The following is a 21,825-nucleotide window of genomic DNA, read 5'->3' on the forward strand; positions in this document are numbered from 1 at the left end:
TATGTTGATGAGGCTATTAGCTAGTGCCCCTGGTGTAAAAAACCACTGTGCACCCAACGCGCACGTTTTAACCCACAAAAATTAATGGCAGCCCCAACACCCCAAGCCCTAAACAGAAAAGCAGAAAATACTACTTTTCTGTGGTTACTCCGACTTAATATCCTTTAAATACTAAGTAGGAGGAATCACAGAAAGCAGCAACATGAAAAAAAAAAGTATTGACGACGGTCAATACTGGCTGTGCACAGGTTAGGAAAACAGACTCTCATCAAACTAAGCTTCCATTTTCCTAACCCATGCACAACCATGTCTCCTTGACTCCCGATGCTATGGACGTGCTAACGACGTATAATTTATCCCTAGCGCGTCCATTTTAGCGCTGTGGTTCATTTGCCTATTGCACTGGGCAACCAAGAAAGGTGAATGTTTGCAAGTTTTTTATGTGTACTTTATTGCACCAGCCTGTTTATCCTAGTAGGGAGCTGACAGGATCCCTACATCATGATAAAGCACTGTTCGTTGCTGCACTAATTTGTTACAACACGCTTCCAGAACAACGAGCTTAACAACATGCATTAAGAGCTTTAGAAAAAAAAATTTTTGGGACCATTTTGGGAAGTGTACTTGCAGAGAAAAAAAATCAATGAGGTCCATATTCAGACAAAGTCCAGAAAGAGAGCCTCTGTATAGAGTCAATGTGACATGCTATACATATATATACCACTGTAAGAGGGGACACTTTCAATTTGGGGTGAGTTTGGAGGGTGGGGTGGGTGGTTTTACATATACAGTTAAAGGAATTAACAGCAAATTTGATGACTGATGAATTTCTATTATTTGAATCAATGAAAGGTATCAACAAGAGGAGATGATTACTACAGAGCAGTTTCTAACTTAGGCCTAGATTCATCATTTTGCTATAAAATTGCAAAATATAGCACCTGTGATAAAAAAGAGGAACGGTTAGGGTAATTTTTCTGACACTGCACTGCATAGATATTTTACCACAATGTGCATTAAATTTATCACACCCACAAATATTTTCACATTGCAGGCTGAAAATGCCCAGACTGGCTTCTTTGGCATTTTGGGGCTGCTGCTGGCTAGAGAGAGAGAGGGCTCTCATATAAGTAAACTATTTATACTACTGTAAGAGGGGCAACTAGTAACTCAGGATGAGGTTTTGGTGGGCAGTTTTACATGCACAGTCAGAAGTACGAACAACACATTAGATCTCAGTGAAGATTTTATGTGATTTGGAATGAGGAAAGGTACTCAAAGATGAGATTTGTACATTGTACTCTCGACCTAGTTTGATAGCAGCTAGGTAGAGAGTGCATCAAGCTAGGTTAAGAGTATATTGTAATCAAACCCATCATCATAAAAACAGGCTTGGACCCAAAAACGTAAATAACTATCATCCAGCGTGTCCAGTCTCCCTTTCTTGTCCAAACTCATAGAAAAAGTTGTTTACTTCCAACTCTTAGATTTCTTGGAGAAGACCCATATGCTTTACTCTTGTCAATTACCTTTGTAATGTTTGTGTGAATATTGTTAAAAATGAAGGAACATAAGTGTGTTTTTAGCGCATTTTTTAACTCTTTTATATTTGATAGTAGTCTGAGGGAATCAGAAAGTGAGTTCCATAATAAGGGGCCCGCCACTGAGAAGGCATGTTTTCTCATTAAATCGAGTCTAGCCATTTTAACTGTAGGAATTTCTAAAAGACATTTGTCTAGTGAACGCAATTGCCGTGGTGGTTGATATAATCTTAGTGAGGAACAGAGCCATACAGTGGATGGGTTGTAAATCAAGTTATGAATAATTGACAAAACTTTGAATTGAATAAGTTGTTTAATTGGAAGCCAGTGTAAGGTTTGAAGTATAGGGGTGATATGATCTCTGCGATTTGAATTAGAAATGAGGCAAGCAGAAGTGTTTTGAACTAATTGAAGAGGGCGAAGTGTAACATCAAGGAGTCCTAGGTAAAGTGAGTTGCAATAGTCTAGTCCAGTTAAGATCAAAGCTTGCAGAACTGTACGGAAATCTGTGGCATATAGCAAAGGTTTTAATTTTTTTACATATGTATTTTGTAGAAAGATTTTTTCACTACTATAGAAATATTATTGGACATGGATAGATTCAAGTCTAAGATCACTCCAAGGTTACGAGCATGATTTGCAATAGGAATAGTAGAATTTCTGTATTAGGGAAGGGTTGGTCTGTGTTCTACATGTATGACTGAGATGCAGTATTTCTGCTAACAAGTAGTTTCTCTGTAGGGATTTATGGAAGTCCAGCTTGTTCTTTTACCCCAATAGGTAGTGTAATATTTGCATTGTTGCCTTTCCATAGATAAGGTTGATGTTCGAAACCTGAAAATGAATGCTGTTATAGCTTGGTTTGGCAAGGTTCTAGGTGTGGTTTTTTTTTGTAGGGGTTTGCATTACTTCTAAAGAGGTCGATTTTAAAAGCGTTGCTTGTGCAAAAATATCCACATATGTGGGCTGCACATGAGCAATGCGGATTTTCAAAACTGCGATTTACGTGTGTATGTACTTGTGGCACTCAGTAAAAATAAGGAGGCAGAAAAGGATCGAGGCAATGGGCTTTCCGGGGTGGGGCCAATATTTACATGCATAACTCCGTATTTTAAAACCGGAGGCCTCAGTGTGTGTTGGCTTCTTATCCGCGCAACTTTACCGCTGCCCCGATGAGGAGCTCCAGTTTTAGGGCTTACAGGACAGGGTGAGGGTTCCGGGTCAACTGGGGGCCATGCAGGATGAAGAACCAGAGGGATCTGGAAGACCTTGATACTGATCGGGCAAACTGGTGGATTCATTGGAAAAACTGGGAACGTCCCTCACACAAGCATGTTTTAGAATCCGCTTACACACAGGCATTAAAGCCGGTAAAATCATACGGAAGATATGCGAGATAGGTTTGCTCAAGTAACCTTTTAAAATTAGGAGCAAGTGTGTGCATGATTTAAAATTCCAGCGAATCTCTGCTCACACGCCGCTATGCATGGGTATGGGTGCATGCGTGCTTGTTTTAAAATTGGCCTGAAAGTGTTTAGCAGTGGAGGGATTTTGTTCTGCTGAGGTGACACCAGAATTTGAATATATATATATATTTTTTTTTGCACGCTGGGTTGCAATGTCAATTGTCCTAGTTTTGCTCTGCAACTGCTCTTATTGCTATTTTATTATAGTTGTGTTTTTAATGATAAACTCCAAGGGGACCCCCCCCCCCCACACCTCCATTTGAGGAGCTCCAAGAGGGACCTCCGTCCTCCCCTGGCCCTGTGAATGACAAAATGTAATGTGGCCCCAGGGAAAAGTGTTACTCTTCCTTTTGAAAAAGAATCAAAACCTGGCTATGTCAGCCAAGCCTTCACCTGAACTCTGCATTACCACCCATCTTACGATAATATTACTGCTAGGTATCCTCCCTTAATTATGAAAACAGTATTCTACTTTTATGCATCATATTTGTTTATCTTTTTGCTAGGTATCCTCCCTATATTAGTGTACACCCTGTACTGCCTCGTATATAGTTTTTCATAGTTCAGTTCCTGTGTTTCGTTGTTTATGTTCCTATGTCCCCGCCCCTGTTCCCAGACCTATGTACTACTGTTCCTATCTTTTTCTGTAATCCACCTTGTGCCTTCCCTTGAAAAAGTGGAATATGCAATGGAAACAAATAATAATAATAATAATAATACACAGACACATAAGAACAGATGGACACATGCATTCATACACAGGGACACAGACTGACACAGGCACACGCACACAAGCACAGACACTCGGAAATAGCTTGTTATATAACTAGTCATTTGAAAGTGTCACAATTTGAAATGTGCAGAGTGTTCGCATGTGTCTGTTTGTGGTTATGTGAAGAGGATAGGGAACAGATGAGGTTATAATGTGTGTGTATTTTGTATATGTGCTTCATGCATTCCTGTACGAGCAAATCCACTCTCCAAGCCTTGATCCCTCCCTCCAACTTCTAAGGACAAACTCTCAGCCCCTTGCCTCCCCCCACCTCTGCCCTTAAGCCAACGCACCTGTCTCCACTGCTTGGTCTCTGTGGTGTAGAATTCAAGACTCAGCACCCCGGCACGCACCATGTTCAACCAGTTCACATATATCACATCCTCTGCCTCGGTACCTTCATGACCAAAGATCCTGTGGAGAGACCATTCTTGGTTTCAGGAGAGGAAAAAGCAGCACCTCAAGATATCCAAAATATGAATACCTCTTGAACAGCTGAAGAGGGATCTCAAAGGAAAAGACAGCTGCACTGCGACATTCACAGTATGAAGCAAGCATGGAGAGTGGAATAGAAAGTAGCACCTTGAAATACCCAAAGTGTGATACAGCACAAACAGTTTGTTATGATTTTGTCTGCTGTGTAGCTTCATCGTACCCTGATTCTGACTACTATGACACCTCCCTACCTGCAGAGGCCTCTAGTGAGCTCTGTTCAGAGCTATCCGAGCCATCTCCTCAATGGTCTCCTGACAGCCTGTCTTGCAGCCTCTGCTCCACCAGGATTCCTCAGTGAGCTTGGCCTCCAGCCCTGCCGAATTCCCCTTTACTGCTTGCTGCACACCCAAACTCCTGACCTATGTAACACAGCCCTCCCATTGTATTCTTGCCTTTTGATGGCATCACCCTTGGCTCTCTGACCTGGCCATTCTAGCCTTGTACCTTGCCTTGTGGCCTATCCAAGCCTTCCTGTAGCTTAATGGCCTACTGGCCTCCAGCCTTGTTGCCTTCAGGCTTCTATGTTCTTTTTTCCATGTTGTCCTGGTTTGCTCCTATCTTTATCTGCCTTGTCTAGTCCTGCACTTGTTTGCCTAGTTTAGTCCTTGACCAGTCCTGTTCTTGTCCTGCCCTGTTCCCAGAACCAAGCCTTGCCTCATTCAGCCTGTACCAAGCCTTGCCTCGTCGAGCCTGTCTCAAGTCTTGCCTCATCCAGCCTGCCCAAGCCTTGCTGTAGCCTGCCCTTTTTGTCCAGCTAGACTCACCATCATGTACTGCCGCTGCAGAGACCTATCAGCACCCAGATCCCAAGGGCTCAACCTGTGCGGGAGGATGGCTAGGTTGAAGACAAGAAAATTATTTCCTTACCTGCTAATTTTCGTTCTTGTAGTACCACGGATCAGTCCTGACCATGGGTTATGTCCCCCTTCCTGCAGATGGAGTCAGAGCAAAAACTGTAAGGATGGCCCCTAATAGGTTGGAGCGCCCTCTGTGTCCTTTCAGTATTATGAATAACAAAGCTAGAAAAAGCACTTTGTATGGATAAACACAAATTTGAAAACTGTGAACACGTAACTGAGAACACGTAACTTTTAGAAAACTTGCAGAATGAGCTCTGCATACGTACTTGTAGAAAGAACTTGTAAGAAGAACTGCCAGACAGACACAGAAAGAAGCAGTCGAGCTGATCCCAAAACCTTATCCCAGAACAGACTTAGGGAGGGCGTCTGGACTGATCCGTAGTACTACAGGAACGAAAATTAGCAGGTAAGGAAATAATTTTCTTTTCCCTGTACATACCCGGATCAGTCCAGACCGTGGGATGTACCAAAGCTTCCCTACATAGGGTGGGCCCCTGATAGCCCAGCTGAAATGACTTGAGCTCCGAACGAGTCGAAACCCGGAGCCTGGACATTCAAGTGATAGTGTCTGGCAAAGGTGTGCAGCGACTTCCAGGTAGCCGCTCTGCAAATCTCTTGTGGAGAGACCGCCCGGCTCTCAACCCAGGAGACAGCTTGTGCGCGAAGGGAATGATCTTTGATGCCTTCCAGAGGAGAACGACCAGCGCCGATGTATGCAGCAGAGATCGCTTCCTTCAACCAGCGGGCAATAGTGGTCTTGGAAGCCTTGCATCCCTTCTTGGGTCCGCCCCAGAGAACAAAAAGGTGGTCCGTGACGCAAAAATCATTCATTGCTTCCAAATATCGGATAAGGACCCGCTTTACATCGAGTCGTCAAAGCTACCTGGGACTGTCATCCGGGAAAGAGGGCAGTTCCACCGACTGATTCAAATGGAAGGCGGAGACCACCTTGGGAAGGAAGGAGGGTACTGTGTGTAAGGAAACTCCTGAATCTGTGAAGTGGAGATAGGGCTCCTGCCATGAGAGAGCGTGGAATTCGGAGATCCTACGAGCCAAACAAAGGGATACCAGGAAGACCGTCTTGAGGGTGAGATCCTTAAGAGAAGCATTGGCAAGAGGTTCAAACGGAGACCCACAGAGGATCCGGAGGACCAAATTGAGACTCCAAGAGGGACACAAGGAGTGAACCGGAGGTTTGACATGTTTTACACCCTGTAGAAACCGAATTATATCTGAATGGGAGGAAAGGAGAACTCCATCAAGAGGACATACCCGGGCCCCAAGGACCGCCACCTGAACCCTCAGCGAGTTGTAGGCCAAGTCTTTCTCTAACCCTCGCAGGAAGGAGAGAATGTGGGTGATGGAAGCGTGACGGGGGAGACACATGCATAGAGGTACACCACGCTTCAAACACTTTCCAGACCCAGACATACGCAATGGACGTAGAGGTTTTCCTTGACCACAGGAGGGTGGAAATAACCACCTACGGGTAACCGTGTCTTCTCAATCTGTGTCGTTCAAAAGCCAGGCCGCAAGAGAGAAGCGATCTGCCCGGTCAAAAAATACTGGTCCCTGCCGTAGCAGGTTCGGCAGCTGGCCCAGTTGAAGAGGTCCGTCCACTGTCAGGTTGACCAAGTCTGCGAACCATGGTCGTCGAGGCCATTCCGGTGCCACAAGGATTACCGGACCGTGGTGGTGTTCTATCCTCCGAAGTACCTTCCTTACCAGAGGCCATGGTGGGAACACATAGAGGAGCACGTTTTGTGGCCAGGGAAGAACCAGGGCATCCACTCCTACTGCGCCGTGTTCTCTCCTGCGACTGAAGAAGCACGGGGCCTTTGCATTCCGGAACGTCACCATAAGGTCTAGGTGGGGAAAACCCCATCGTTGGACAAGCAGTTCCATCGCTGCTCCGGAGATCTCCCACTCCCCTGGGGCCAGGCGTTGACGGCTTAGGAAGTCCGCTTGAACGTTGTCTACTCCCGCTATGTGGGATGCCGCTAGCCTGGACAGATGGAGCTCTGCCCATGCCATCAACATGTCCGCCTCTAGGGAGACTTGACAGCTTCTCGTGCCTCCTTGGTGGTTGACATACGCTACTGTGGTCACGTTGTCGGAGAGGATTCTCACTGCTCTTCCTTGGACTAGGGAGAGGAAACGCTTCAGCGCGAGATGAACCACTCTGGTCTCCAGACGATTGATAGGCCATGTCACATGTTCGGGCGACCACTTCCCCTGGGAAGACTGCGTGCCGCACACTGCTCCCCAGCCTGAGAGACTGGCATCCGTAGTGACGACCACCCACTGTGGGATGTCTAGGTCCACTCCCTGTAACAAGTGATCCAGACTGAGCCACCAGAGCAGACTGTCCCTGATCGAGTCCGACAGAGGGAGGGTGGCCTGAAAATCCCTTGACTCTGGTTTCCAGCGAGAAAGCAACGTCCGCTGTAAGGGACGCATATGAGCAAAGGCCCACAGCACTAAATCTATAGTCGAGGCCATGGATCCCAGCACTTGGAGGTAGTCCCAGGCCGTAGGAAGGGAGAGATCCCTGAAGCGTTGTACTTGAAGGAGGAGAACTTGAGCCCGATCGTAACGAAGAAAAACCTTCCCTCGATTGGTATTGAGTGTGCCCCTAGGAAGTTGAGCGTCTGCGATGGAGCAAGACTGCTCTTGGCGAGATTGACGATCCATTCTAGGGAGTGGAGGAGACAAAGCACCCTGTTGACCGCTAGTTGGCAGAGGGCTCGGGACTTCGTTCTGATGAGCCAGTCGTCCAAGTAAGGGTGCACTAGAATCCCCTCCTTCCGCAGGGTGGCCGCCACAACCCCAATCACCTTGGTGAACGTCCACGGTGCAGTCGCCAGCCCAAAGGGCAGCGCCTGAAATTGATAATGGAGCCCGAGAATTTTGAAGCGGAGGAAGCACTCGTGCGCTGGGAGGATGGGGATGTGCAGGTAGGCCTCTGTGAGGCCTACCTGCACATCCCCTTGGTGTACGGCTGAAATCACCTTGGTGTACGGCTGAAATCACCTTGGTGTACGGCTGAAATCACGGAACGCAAGGTTTCCATCCTGACATGTGGAATCTTGAGAGACCTGTTGACCATCTTGAGATCGAGGATTGGATGGAAGGAACCCTTCTTCTTGGGGACCACGAAGTAGATGGAATAATGACCTAGACCTTGTTCCGCCCGAGGGACAGGGATGATGGCCCCTAAGTTCCGGAGACAATCGAGTGTTTGACGCACTATGATTTGCTTCGTCATCAGTCCGCAGGGGGAGAAGATAAACCTGTCTCTTAGGGGCTGAGCAAATTCTAACTCGTAGCCATGTTTTAGAATATCCAGAACCCACTGGTCTGAGGTGATCTTGACCCACTCCTCATAGAAGAGAGACAGCCGTCCCCCTATCTTGGGGGTGGAAGAGTCGGTCAGCAATACTTCATTGAGAGGACTTGGAAGCCCCTTGGGGGGGGGGTTATCCTTGGTGGTTCATCGGCCTCAAAAGGAATGAGACCAGGACTGCGAGCGGGAGGAAGCCGGCCTTTGCGAGACCAGTCTTGTCTGCCGGAAGCGATGCTGACCCCGGAAACGGAAGCGAGTCGGATTGAAAGTCCTGGAAACTCGAGGATGATCTTCGGGTAATTTATGAACCTTCTTCTCACCAAGTGACTGGATGAGCTGGTCCAGTTCCTCTCCAAAAAGAAACTTTTCCTTTGAAAGGCAGGGAGCCTAGGCAAGCTTTGGAAGAAGAATCCGGAGCCAAAGCAAACGTCGAGCCGAAACAGCGGAGACCATGGACCTGGCTAGAACGCGGAGTAGATCATACAGAGCATCCGCACTGTAAGCGATAACAGCTTCCAGGCGGTCCACTTGCTGTGCCTCCTCTGGAGGTAACTCCTGTGCACTGAGCAGTTGTTGCATCCAGCAAAGACCTGCTTGTTGCATGAGGGACTTACAAACAGCCGCTCTGACCCCCAAGGCAGAGACTTCAAAGATTCTAGTAAATCTCGAGCTTACGATCCTGAATATCTCTCAAAGCTGTACCCCCTGTGACCGGGATAGTTGTTCTCTTCGTAACCACGGATACTGAGGCATCAATTTTTGGAACCTTCAGGAAGTACAGAGAATCTTCAGGGAGTGGGTACAACTTGTCCATCGCTCTACCAACCCTGAGGGAGGCTTCAGGAGCATCCCACTCTCTTGACAACAACTGGAGGAGCATACGGTGAAAAGGAAAAGTCTTCGCTGGTGGGCGGAGGCCCGCCAAAACCGGATCCCCCTTCCTCCATGTCGTGTTGGCCCCCACGGATTCCTGTGGGACCTCGATATCCAGTTCTTCCAGGACATGGGGAATAAGTGGATCGAGCTCATTGCTCTGGAAGAGCCTCAAGACCCGGGAATCGTCTCCTTCCATTTGGGGGCATGGAGCTGGGTCATCCAGGTCCGGGTCCTGAAATGGATCCTGAGGGGGGGGGGGGGCTGGATTGAGGGGATGGGAAAGTACCCGGACCCTAAAGGACCCCTGTGGAACTCCTGAAATTGGAGGAACCCCAGCTCCAGTGGACCCTTGTGGGACCTGAGGTCCTGCACCTGGTGGGACATCGAATCCTGAGCCAGAGGGGGTCCTGCTCCCAGGGGGTGGATGAAAAAATCCCCAGACCCCTCAATCCTACTGACCTTAGGGGGAGGGGGAGCTGGAGCTGGGTCCTGCTGCTGTGCAAGCCATGCTAAATAAGCACTGTGAAGCAGCAGAAAAAATCCGTCGAAAACGGACCCGGGGGAGGGGCAGGAGTAGGAACTGTATCCAGCTGCCCTGAAGAGAGACCCATATCAGGGGGAGGGGGGTGGTCGCCGGGGTCAGGATCGGCAGAGATGGCGAAACTCCGGGGTCCGAATCGGTATCGGGAGGCGCAGGAGCTGGAAGCTGCGAAAACAAAATGGCCGCCGTTCCCGCTTCGGAAGGGAACAGGGCCGGCTCTCCTGAAGGCGGGTGCACTTGAGAGCATGAACTTAGGCGTCCTGCTGGCCTCGAGGATCCCCCCGTTGGGGAGGCACCTCATGCATAGGTCGTCCCTGGAGAGCCACAACCCGGGCTCTCCACAGGCCAAGCATTGCGACGAGCGCGGCATGGGAGAGATAAAGTCTCCCGAACACAGTCAGCAGCAGAAGGGCAGGTAAACCTGCTTGTCAGAGGAATGGCGCCTCTCTGACCCTGCTGCCCTGAGGAAACGGCGTCTCGGGGCAGCCTGCTGCTGCTGAAGGGGGAGAGGTTGGACCACCAACGTGCACCCAGACAGCAAAAGGACAGTAAGTATGAAAAATTAACCTGAAATTAAAAATTAGAGGACTTACCCCAAACAAGTAGACACAGAAGCAGAAGAGAAACAGTCCCTGACAAAGTTCTGTCTGCAAGCCTCAACAAAAACTCTTTTTTTTTTTCCCAAATTGATCCATACCAAAGAAATAAGTAAATAGGAAGTAAGAGAAAACAGAAATATTCTCTGTTCAAAACTACTGGGGAACCGCAGGTGCCATGTTCATCTGCTGGAGTCAGAGTAATACTGAAGGGACGCAGAGGGCGCTCCATCCTATTAGAGGCCATCCTTACAGTTTTTGCTCTGACTCCATATGTTGGAAGGGGGACATAACCCATGGTCTGGACTGATCCGGGAACGGCCCTTATTTAGGCCAGTACCTTGCATTGACATCCTGTACAGCATCAGGGGTGCTGTACCCTGCATCCAGAAAGCCTGAGACAAGTGAAGAGAGACCTCGTGGGGGGGGGGGGGGGGGGGGGGGGGGGGAGGGTGCAGCAGCACCTTGAGACATCTAAAGAATATAGTATGAATAGCTGACAAGAGATCTCAAGTAAAGAAGAGACTGTATCCCCAGTCCTCTGATCTATCTTACTTGAGAACCTCTTTCTTCAGGCAGAGATACAGCCCCACACACTCTGCCCGACACTCTTCATAAGTGGAAGCAATGGTGGAGAACTTGCTGTCCCAGGTCTCACTGCCCTTATACCAGCTCTGGATCTGCAGAAGGATAGAAAGTGTGGGGTCAGCCAGGCTTGGCTTTATCCTCAGTGCATATATAGAACATGGTCATTTGATGGACATACACACATGATTCCTGGAATCCAGTCTATCCTGGAATTTGTACATGCAAAACTACAACCCATGCTCACCTGCTCACCAGTTTCTGGGTTGGTTACCACTGACTTATCAAAGTTAAAGATGCCTTTCTCATCCTGCAATGGAAGGAACCAGAGATGTGAAAATGTTGGAGAAGACTCCAGAGAAATACAGAGAGCACAAAAGCTGAAAATACTGGCTTACGCTTCTATAAATGCAGAGACAGCATAGGCTGAAAATACCCAAAGAGACTCTGGGAAAGTGCAGAATGTATAGGGGCTGAAAATGCTGGAACAGACTCCAACAAAATGCAGAAAGAGCAGAGGCTGAAAAATAGCAACAAAGACTCCAACAAAATGCAGAAGCTAAAAATGCCAGAGGAGACTCAAGCAAAATGCAGAAAGTGCAGGATCTCAAAATATCGGAAGAGACTCTGGCAAAATGCAGAGAGCGCAGGGGCTGAAAATACCAGAAGAGACTAAAACAAACTGCAGATAATGCAAGGACTGTAAATCCTAGAAGAGACTCCAGCAAAATGCAGAGTGCAGGGGGTGAAAATACCAGAGAGGACTCTGGCAAAAAAAAAGAGACAGCATAGGCTGTCTCTGCATTTTGCCAGAGTCCTCTTGGTTCTTGTCTCAAATCCTCTGGATTTGAGACAAGAACCATGCCTACCTACTTTTAAAAAAGGGCTTAAGACTTGGCTATTTAGACAAGCCTTCCCAGATCCGAATTGAATGATAGCAACTTTTATATGAGATAGCAAATTTTATAAGAGACTTCACAATATAATATAAGAGACTTCACTTTGTTATAATGTTTCATTGTTATATTATATTATATTGTTATATTGTTTCACTGTATCTCCCACCTGAGTTCTTTGTAAACCGGCATGATGTGCTTCACGAATGTCGGTAAATAAAAGTTAATAAATAAAAATAAAATAATAAATATAATGTAAATAATTTAATCCTAACTTCTCGGTTTTCTTATTCTAATTCTCTCCCCAGTTACAAGACCCTTGTTGTAATGTAACTTTTGATCTCTTTGCACTTGTTTATGTTCCGTTTTTTGTTCACACCCCCTTGTTGTATGTAAACCGGCATGATGTGGTTTCTAATCACGAATGCCGGTATAGAAAAACTCTAAATAAATAAATAAATAAATAAATAAATAAATAAATAAAAATAAATGCAGAGAATAGAGGGGCTAAAAATACCAGAGGAGACTGCACCAAAATGCAGAGAGCACAGGGGTTAAATACATGGGAGAAAACTGGCGAATTGCGGACAGCACAGAAGCTAAATACGTGGGAGAAGACGCTAGCAAAATACAGAGAGATTCAGGGGCTGAATATGCCCTTGATCCAGGGGGGATGGAAGGAACCTACCTGTAGGAAGAGTTTTCCGCTTCCATGTCCCAGCAATTCATGTAAGCCCACCTGTACTTCGAAGGAAGGGCTCTTCCACTTAATATACAGGTCCTGCATTGCAATTAAAAGGAAAACAGAAAAGGAAAGATGGAGGAGATGAGAATGTGTGAGAGTGACAGAGGTAGTGGGGAGAAGGTGAGAGGCAGAGTAGTGGGGCGACAGATGGTGATAAGTGGGGGGAGTGAGAGTATGAGACAGAGAGAGGGGTGAAGGAGAAAGGATGAGAGTTGGAGGAGCGAGGATGACAGAAGTGGGGAGAGTGAGAGTGTAAAATAGAGTGCGGATTTCCTGTCAGTCTCAGGTTATTCATTATTTATTCTAAACATTATCTCATCTCAAACTGACGCAGCACCTGGGAAAGAAAGCGAAGCTGCTTACCTATAACGGCTGTTCTCTGAGGACAGCAGAATGTCAGTTCTCACTTGTTGGTGACATCATCTGATGGAGTCCAGTTTGGAAAGCTTATGTCAAAGTTTCTAGAACTTTGACTGTCCTTACTGAGCATGCCCAGAATGCCATTAGGCCATGCATCCATGGGGGAGTGGGCTCTCAGTCTTGCATTTTAACAGAAAAACAGAGAAACCATCTCCATGGGGAAGTGAGCAGGTTTTGTGCGGACTGATATCTGCTTTCTCTGAGGACAAGCAGGATGGCCGTCCTCACACATGAGGAATCTCTAGTTACAGGCTGTCCCCAACGAAAGAAAAGGGGGAACAACAATAACAAATGCCAATGTGCACAACAATATTTTTGCTGGTAATTTTTTTTTTCCATTTTATACTTAACCTATGAGGGAAAGCTGGATCAAAAATAGGCCCTAGGAGAGAAAAGAGGTGGCGTCTACATCTCAAACAAATCATGCAGCATAGACTGGCCGAACCTACTTTTGTATTGGGCATCTCTGTCCAAACAATAGTGAGATGTGAATGTGAAGAGAGATCTCCACATTGCAACCCTGCAGATCTCCTCCAAAGGGGCTGATCACAGGTGAGCCACCAAGAGTGAGCCTAGCAGAATCAAGTCTGCTTGGGCATAACAGAAATAGATGCAGATTACTAGCCAATTAGATAAAATCTGTAGGCAACAGCTATCTCCAATTTGTTGATATTAAAAAAAAAAAAAGATGGATGGACTTTCAATGGGCTTTAGTCCGCTCCAGGTAGAAGGCCAAGGCTCTACTGCAGTCCAAACTATGCAGTGCTTGTTCACTTTGGTGGACACGTGGCCTGGGAAAGAATGTTGGAAGAATGATGGGTTGGTGTGATAATTTGGTAGTAGTTCCTGCATAGAAAAGGGACTGTACCTAAGCTACAAGGCGCTACATAGCCGAATAAGTTAAAAGTGGCTAACAGGGTCATTCATCAAACCGCGTTAAGGCGTTATGGCGTGATAAAAGGGGTCTAATATGCGATAAACATGCAATCCTTATCGCGTTGCATATTTGCCTGCAATATGAGTATGCAAAAGTTAGAAAATTATGCAAACGAGGGACTCCTACCGCACTTCACAGAAAAATGATGCACACTAATGCGGGGATTTAATGTTGCATTTAACTACACCTTTTTTGTGCGGTAGAGGGAAAAAACAGTTTATATTGTGCCATAGCGGCTGTTATTGCAGCTATTATCATGAGCGATAAAACAAGGGTTTTTCTGACACACACCTACACAACCCTGCTGGGCCAAAAAAAAACCCCTTACCTGCCCTCTCTTCCTACATCTTTGATGTTAGGGGGAAGTGTACTAGTAGTAGAATAGTGGCTGCTTCACTGGCCCACTTACATGATGGAAGTGGGATTTGCATGTACATGTGTGCGTCCATTTCAAATAGGACACACTTGTACGCATTTCCAGCCTATGTTATACCATGCATGCATATATGCGCCTATGTTATAATAGTTGTGGCCATTGTATTACATAAGCGCACACATGTGCGCATGGTATAACATATGCTGGAAGCGAGTACATGTGCGCCCTGTTTGAAATGGATGCGCTTATGTGCGTGCAAATCCAGCTTCCACCACGTAAGTGGGGATATTTTAAGGATGGGATACAGGTTCACGTGGATGGCGTTCTGGGCTGCAAGGGGAAGATGGGTTTGAGATTACCATAAATAATAAGGTGATAACTGAAAATGTTTGCTTGTTTTCCAGAAAAGCCTTTGGAGTGCATAAGAGACACTGCACTCTGAAGGTTTGTGTATGTGGTTACTTTAGTTAAAGCGCTAAACTAAAAGGGACACACGCCGTCGTCATTGCCAGTTTCACCAGTTTGTTTCCAGTTTGCCCAGGCGAGGGATAGGACTTCCTAGCCCCCTAGTTTATAGGTCTTTCTTTCCTCATATTATCCCCAACCCATAATATCCCACTGACTATCCTAGATTTTTTTCTTTTATGACTTACATGCCATCCATGGCAGTAGTAAAGTTACGAGGCAGGGGACCCCGGCAGGCACCTGTTTGCGTAAGTATATATATGCGCACATCAACTGGCTTCCCCCTACATGCCTAGGCCCTGCCCCTTTTTCTATACTTTTTCACATGTGCACATAGCGGGAGATATGTGTGTACTCTGTCGGCCTTTAAAACCCACTTGAGGCGTGCTGGCCAGAGATTTGCACGTATCTCCTGGTTTGGATGCGCAATGCTTCGCACACCGCTATACTTTGTCCTGTGACACTCGATTCTATCATGGGTTGTGAAATTTACCTATGCAATCCGGGATTTAAGAAATGTGCCTAACCCTGCCCCATTTTTATTGCAGCTGAACAACGCACCATATTTCCAGGGGAAATTATAGCAATTTGATGAATCTAGGCCTAAGATCAGCTCTATGACTGATCTAACTTATCCGATTAACGTAATCGGATAAGAATGAATATTGCTACTTATCCAGTTAAGTTAACTGGATAAGTAGCAGCGCCCAGATCCGCCCACTGCTGGCCCACAAATTGGCCAGCTAAAGGATAGCCAGGTAAGTGACTTATCTGGCTATTTAGTGACCACTGATTTTCAGTGGACCACTAGATAGCCGGATAAGTCCTACTATCCAGCGTGAAATGCGCTTTCTATATCAGGCCCTGTATGTTTAGTCCAAGGGCACTGAGGTTGCAGTTTGCTGCATCTTAAGGGGAGGCTGGAGTATACTAATTAGAGTGCCTGCACCTAATGGAGCTTCCTTGATGATCTATTAAGAGCAATTGCTAATGCCTTAAAGCTACTGTTGAATAGGAATTCTAACCAACAGGTCGATACAGTAAGGCCACGTTAGAAAGAGTGCGGTAGTGCCGGGCGCACCCTCGTTCCCCGCACGCACAGTCCTGCTCACATACCGCTCGATACTCTATTTAAATTGCTTGCAAATGCAAGCCGCGTCTGCGAAGCGTTAGGTGAAGGGTTAGGCCCGCGCAACCCATTTTACTGTATAGGCGCTTAATACAGCGCCTATACAGTATCCTGGGTGCGCTGGTACCTGTCATTTCAAATGTCATTTCAACTGACATTTGAAATGACAGGTACCAGGAAGTGGATGGTTCCCCCCCTCCCGAAGCAAGGCGCAGGACGAAAATTAAAACGGGAATAAAGTGTAAAAAAAGTAAACTTACTGGCGGGAGCCGGCGGGCGCACGTTCGAGGCGGGAGCGAGTTCATCGAGGCGGTAGCCGGCGGGCTGTCATCGAGGCGGGAGCTGGCGGGCGGGCGTGCTGTCATCGAGGCGGGAGCCGGCGGGCGCGCGTTCATCCAGGCGCGGCGGGAGCGCGTTCATCCAGGCGGCGGCGGCGGGAGCCGGCGGGCGGGCGTTCATCCAGGCGGCGGCGGCAGGAGCCAGCGGGCGGGTGGGCGGGCGTTCATCCAGGCGGCGGCGGTGGGAGCTGGCGGGCGCGCGTTTGTCCAGGCGGCGGCGGCGGGAGCCGGCGGGCGGGCGTGCGTTCATCCAGGTGGAGGGAGCCGGTGGCGAAAGCGGCCTCCAGCAACCCCCGCCGGCAGTGAATGAATGCACGCCTGTGTACGCCCGTGCAATTTCGGCGCTCAAGGCGTGATGTCACGCCGTTTGACGGCACGGCACGTGACGTCGGCGTTCTCTAATGCCCTGCCTTGAGCGCCAAAATTGCACGGGCGTACACAGGCGTGCATTCATTCACTGCCGGCGGGGGTTGCTGGAGGCCGCTTTCGCCGCCGGCTCCCTCTGCCTGGATGAACGCACGCCCGCCCGTCGGCTCCCGCCGCTGCAGCCTGGATGAACGCGCGCCCGCCGGCTCCCGCCACCGCCGCCTGGATGAACGCGCGCCCGCCGGCTCCCACCGCCGCCGCCTGGACAAACACGCGCCCACTGGTTCCCACCGCGCGCACCCGCCGGCTCCCACCGCCGCCGCCTGGATAAACGCGAGCCCGCCGGCTCCCACCGCCGCCTGGATGAACGCGCGCCCTCCCGCCTGCTGGCTCCCACCTCGATGACAGCACACCCGCCCGCCAGCTCTGCCTCGATGACAGCCCGCTGGATGAATGCGCGCCCGCCGGCTCCTACCGCCGTGCCTGGATAAACGCACGCCCGCCGGCTCCCGCCACCGCCGCCTGGATGAACGCGCGGCCACCCGCCCGCCGGCTCCCGCCTTGATGACAGCACGCCCGCCCGCCGGTTCCCGCCTCGATGACAGCCCGTCAGATGAACGCGCCCCCGCTGGCTCCCGCCGCCGCCTGGATAAACGCGCGCCCGCCGGCTCCCGCCTCGATGACCGCACGCACGCCCGCCCGCGTGGAGATGGGGGATTCGGAAAGTGACATCCAAGGTATTTATACCCATTTTTAGGTTTTCTTTTGTGGGAAAGTTTGCCGTCTACCCTTAACCCTTGCCTCTAACGCAGGGGTAGGCGGTAATTTAGCAGGTTAAACGCGGGGCAAAATGGCAGGGTAAAACAGCGATAGTCGGGGCGCGCGTTACTGTATGGAAGGGAATAGCTAATTCGCTCGTTTACATCTGATATACATGCCGCGTGTGGAAGGGGTTACCCGGGGATTTAAAGAGGCGGTAAGAATCAGTTAAAGGGGATTGTGTATCGCAGGAAGGGCTAACGTGGCCGGAAAGCGAGTAGAAAGCAGGTTAGGAGCAGGGAACCGCGGCCGCACTTTACAGTATTGCGCTGCAACATGGTTATAAGGAGGTCTGTGTGTAGGGTTTAGAAGGTTTGCAGTTTACACAGAGTTGTTAACTAAATGGTTATTAGAAGACATTGCAGTTCTGGTTAAAGAAACACATTGGAATAAACCCACGGGGGGGATGGGTTTGTGAAACCTTAAACTGTAAAGGCAGTTAATCATTAATGGAAGTTGTTTGTAACAATCTCAAATATGTCTTTCAGCTGTTAACCTGGTCTCCTACTCTAACAGGTAGCAAATCCTGCATTGAAGATAATTGGAATCCCTAAACTCTGTGATGTGTTGGGATGAATTCTTAACCCTGTTGTGTAACTAAAGGACAAGGAAATAAAGTTGTGTTCTAATATATTTGAGGGCTGTAGAAAACAATCCGTGATTAATAAAGGGTTTAGAATTATAGTGTTTCAAGCTTCACCCCTTTAAGCTTTAGGGGGGTGAAACTGGTTGCTGGGAAGATAGGTGACCAGAGAGGAAGCCAATACTGAAAGTATATTTCAGGGCTTTAGAAAAGGAAATAGCTCAGGGTATGACTGACTGACAGCCCTCATATACCTCTACACTGCCAAACCAACTAGTTGTCCTAAGTCTCTCGTATAGAATCCAGTCAACGACAGCACCCCTTTGAGGACCAAACGCAGGCATGTTGCCTCAGCTGGTTAAGATGCAATTCTGACACTACCTTAGACAAGAACTTCAGATGGTTGTGTAATACCAACCTATCATGAAAAAACTTGGATAAGGTGGATAAGTTACTAGAGCCTGAAGCTCAATGACTATGCTCAAGTGACCACCACCAAAAATACAACCTTCCAGGTCTTCAGGTCAAAGGTGTGCTGTGGCTCAAAGGGAGCTTTTATCAGCTGGGATAGAACCACACTGAAGTCTCAAGATATGGCGGGAGGCCTAATGGGAAGCTTCAGATGAAGCAGGCCCCGCATCAACTGGACAACTAAAGACTGTACAGAGATGGGTTTTCCTTCTACATGGTAACCTACACTGTGCAGTAGATACTACCATAAGCTTACTGGGCAGACTGGATGGACCATTTGGTCCCTTTCTGCCGTCATTTCTATGTTTCTGTTTGATGGTTGGCGCCAACTGCACTAAGGTGAACTCTTACTAAGTTGATCTTTTCTGTAGTATTTTGTTTTTTTAATTTTGATGGAATTTATAAATTTAACACAAGCATCCTTGTAACAGAAAAAAAAGAGGAATAATTTGTAATACAATATAGCCAAAAGAAAACACTTTAGATGCAATATGGTACCCCATACACATACTTCAATATAATAATAAAAAAGGGGGGAAACCAAGAAAGACAGAGAATGAAATTACATTGCAATTAGGAATAAGAAAGTGAAAACTGGCAGACATAACACCACCATATTCCAAGAGCCGAATTACCATAAAGAGCTAAGCGTGAGAGTCCAAGAAACATCTCAGCTAAGAAGGTTCAAAATATACATAATTGATATTTTGATGTTTCACTACACCTATACCTGGGTATCTCAGTATAAACTGTGCACCAAGTACAGAAACCTCTGATCGATTAGACAAGTATTCTTATGTCAACGCCATGGAAGAAAAAATTAACAGCAGATTTCAACTCTTAAATAACATGTACATAATCTGAAACACTTAAAGGATCCCCCAAAGAAATGATCCTTCCAAACTTTTATTGGATAAATGAAGAGGAAGAGGAAGAAAAAGGAAAAGAAGATGCAAAAAGTAAACCTCTGACATATAAATCTATAAATAAATACATTTTCTCTATAAACTGAGGTACACTGCTTCAAAGACTGCAATGGTCCAACTTCCCGGGGAGTGGGGGGACTAGTCCTTGACTGGTATAGCAGGATTCAAGGAAAGGAAATTATTAGATAAAACTAAATTTCTCCTTTCTTATTATCCTGTTACACCGGTCCAGACATGTAGGATGTACCCAAACCCAATTAATCTGGGAGGGGTGAAGTTAGGGCTGCCCTGAAAACATCAGCTTCAAAGGCTGCATCCTCTTTTGCATGAACATCCAGATTGAAATGTTTTGTGAAAGAATATAAGGAAGACCAAGTTATTGCCTTACAAATATCCTTCAGGGCAAAAGTAGAAGCTCTGCCCAAGAAAACATTTTGAGCTTTCTTTGAATATGTCTAAAGGACCTCTGGAGGCAACCGACCTGAATTGCTTCTTTTTTAATTTTATTTTAATCCATTTAGCCAAAGATGCTTTAGAAGCTGTGTTGCCCTTATGATGCCCTACAATTAAAACAATTTGTCATATTTGCGAAAAAGGACTATAGACTACTAAAAATCTAATAAGAACCCAATAGACACCCAATAACCAGAGTGGCTTCTCTTTACCATGACAGTCCCCTCTCTGGAACACCAGTGGAAATGGTGTCTGATTTAAATGAAACACAGAAACCACTTCAGGTAAAAAGGACTGGTCTATGAGAAATCAATAACAATGGGAAGACCGGAAAAGGATTTCTGCAAGACAAGACTTGACATTCAGAAATGCCTCTAGCTGAACCAATGGCCACCATAAAAATCATCGTCTTCAACAATGAAGCCTATAGAAAAACACTGCACCCCGCCAATTTCATGCTGCGGCCTCTAAGCTGGCGCACTACTCAGGGGTGAGCATATTGATACACAAAGATCTACAGTGTCAGGTCCTGAAGTGTCAGGAAGACCTGATGGGGCGTTTTTTACTTGTACAATTGGAATTGGGCAGGGAGGTGTATACACTGCTAAATGTTTATGCTCCTAATACAGATCAACAGAGCTCTATAGCCAGTGTGGGGAATCTCCTAGATAATTTAGGGGAGGGAACCCTGATTTTAGGAGGGGATTTCAATCTCACCATCCAACCACACATAGACAATTCATCCAGGGGAGGGCTGGGAGCTAAATCTGGACGCATTCGCCTTAAACACTTTATCCAGGGGAAGGAGCTGATGGATATCTGGAGACATAGAAATCCCGAGAAGAGGGACTATACATTCTTTTCGCATCCCCATAACTCCTTCTCTAGGATTGATTATTTTCTAGTGGACAAAATTGTGAGCCTGAGAGTATGGGAGACAGACATAGGACAAATCACGTGGTCAGACCATGCCCCCACATGAATAAGCATTCAATTGCATGATATTAATCCAAGGACATGCTTCTGGAAATTAAATGACACTCTATTAGAAGATGAATCCTTTTGCTTAACCGTGAAAAAGACAATAGAGGAATACCAACAGCACAATGGGGATCCCACGGTAACTAAATCTCTATTTTAGGAATGCTTAAAAGCGGTTCTATGGGGGAAATTTATCTCTCAAGCCTCCTACAAGAAGAAGGATAGACAAGCCCGCTCAGCCCTATTAAAAGTAGAAATTGCCCAGCTCGCAACCCAGCATAAAATATCCCAATCCCAGTCTGTTTATGTAAAACTACAAAGGGCCAGACAAGCATTTAATGCATTGCAATTAGATGCTATATCATTACAACTACAGATGGTGAAACAAGAATATTTTGAATGGGGCAACAAGGCTGGTAGGTTGTTAGCCCGGAAACTGAAAAAGCAAATAGCTCAGAATCAAATCACCAGGCTCAGAGCTGAGGATGGATCTCTTTTAGCCCTACCTGAAGAAATTCAACAGAGATTCCAACAATTTTATGGAAGTCTGTACAAAGCTTAATCAAGTATTCAGGAGGAAGAGATCATATCTTATTTCAATAAGGTAGAGTTGCCACAGTTAATGGATGAAGAAAAACAATTCTTTGAAAAAGAAATTTCCCAAATGGAAATTAGGCAGGTAATAAAAGAGCTTAAGATTAATAAATCACCAGGACTAGATGGGTACACAGGTCTTTTCTGTAAGAAATTCATAGATTACGTATCCCCCCATTTATCTGAGATGTTTAATGAATTCCATAATGGGAGTTCGTTGTTCCTGGGATCTAATGTTGCTGGGATTA

At 46.9% G+C, this 21,825-nt stretch overlaps 1 protein-coding gene across 1 annotated transcript in view; it reads right to left on the bottom strand.

The window, feature by feature from the left end:
• DPP3 (dipeptidyl peptidase 3) overlaps positions 1–21,825 on the bottom strand; it is a 118,231-nt gene that overhangs the window by 12,658 nt on the left and 83,748 nt on the right. Inside the window, exons 12-15 of the mRNA XM_029613091.1 lie at positions 12,663–12,755; positions 11,326–11,388; positions 11,049–11,173; positions 4,073–4,193 (exon numbers count right to left, since the gene is read on the bottom strand). Of these exons, the coding sequence (XP_029468951.1) occupies positions 4,073–4,193; positions 11,049–11,173; positions 11,326–11,388; positions 12,663–12,755 (402 nt within the window). The remainder of the gene's footprint in view (positions 1–4,072; positions 4,194–11,048; positions 11,174–11,325; positions 11,389–12,662; positions 12,756–21,825) is intronic.

Source organism: Rhinatrema bivittatum, chromosome 8 (genome assembly GCF_901001135.1).
Source record: "Rhinatrema bivittatum chromosome 8, aRhiBiv1.1, whole genome shotgun sequence".
Taxonomy (NCBI): Eukaryota; Metazoa; Chordata; class Amphibia; order Gymnophiona; family Rhinatrematidae; genus Rhinatrema; species Rhinatrema bivittatum.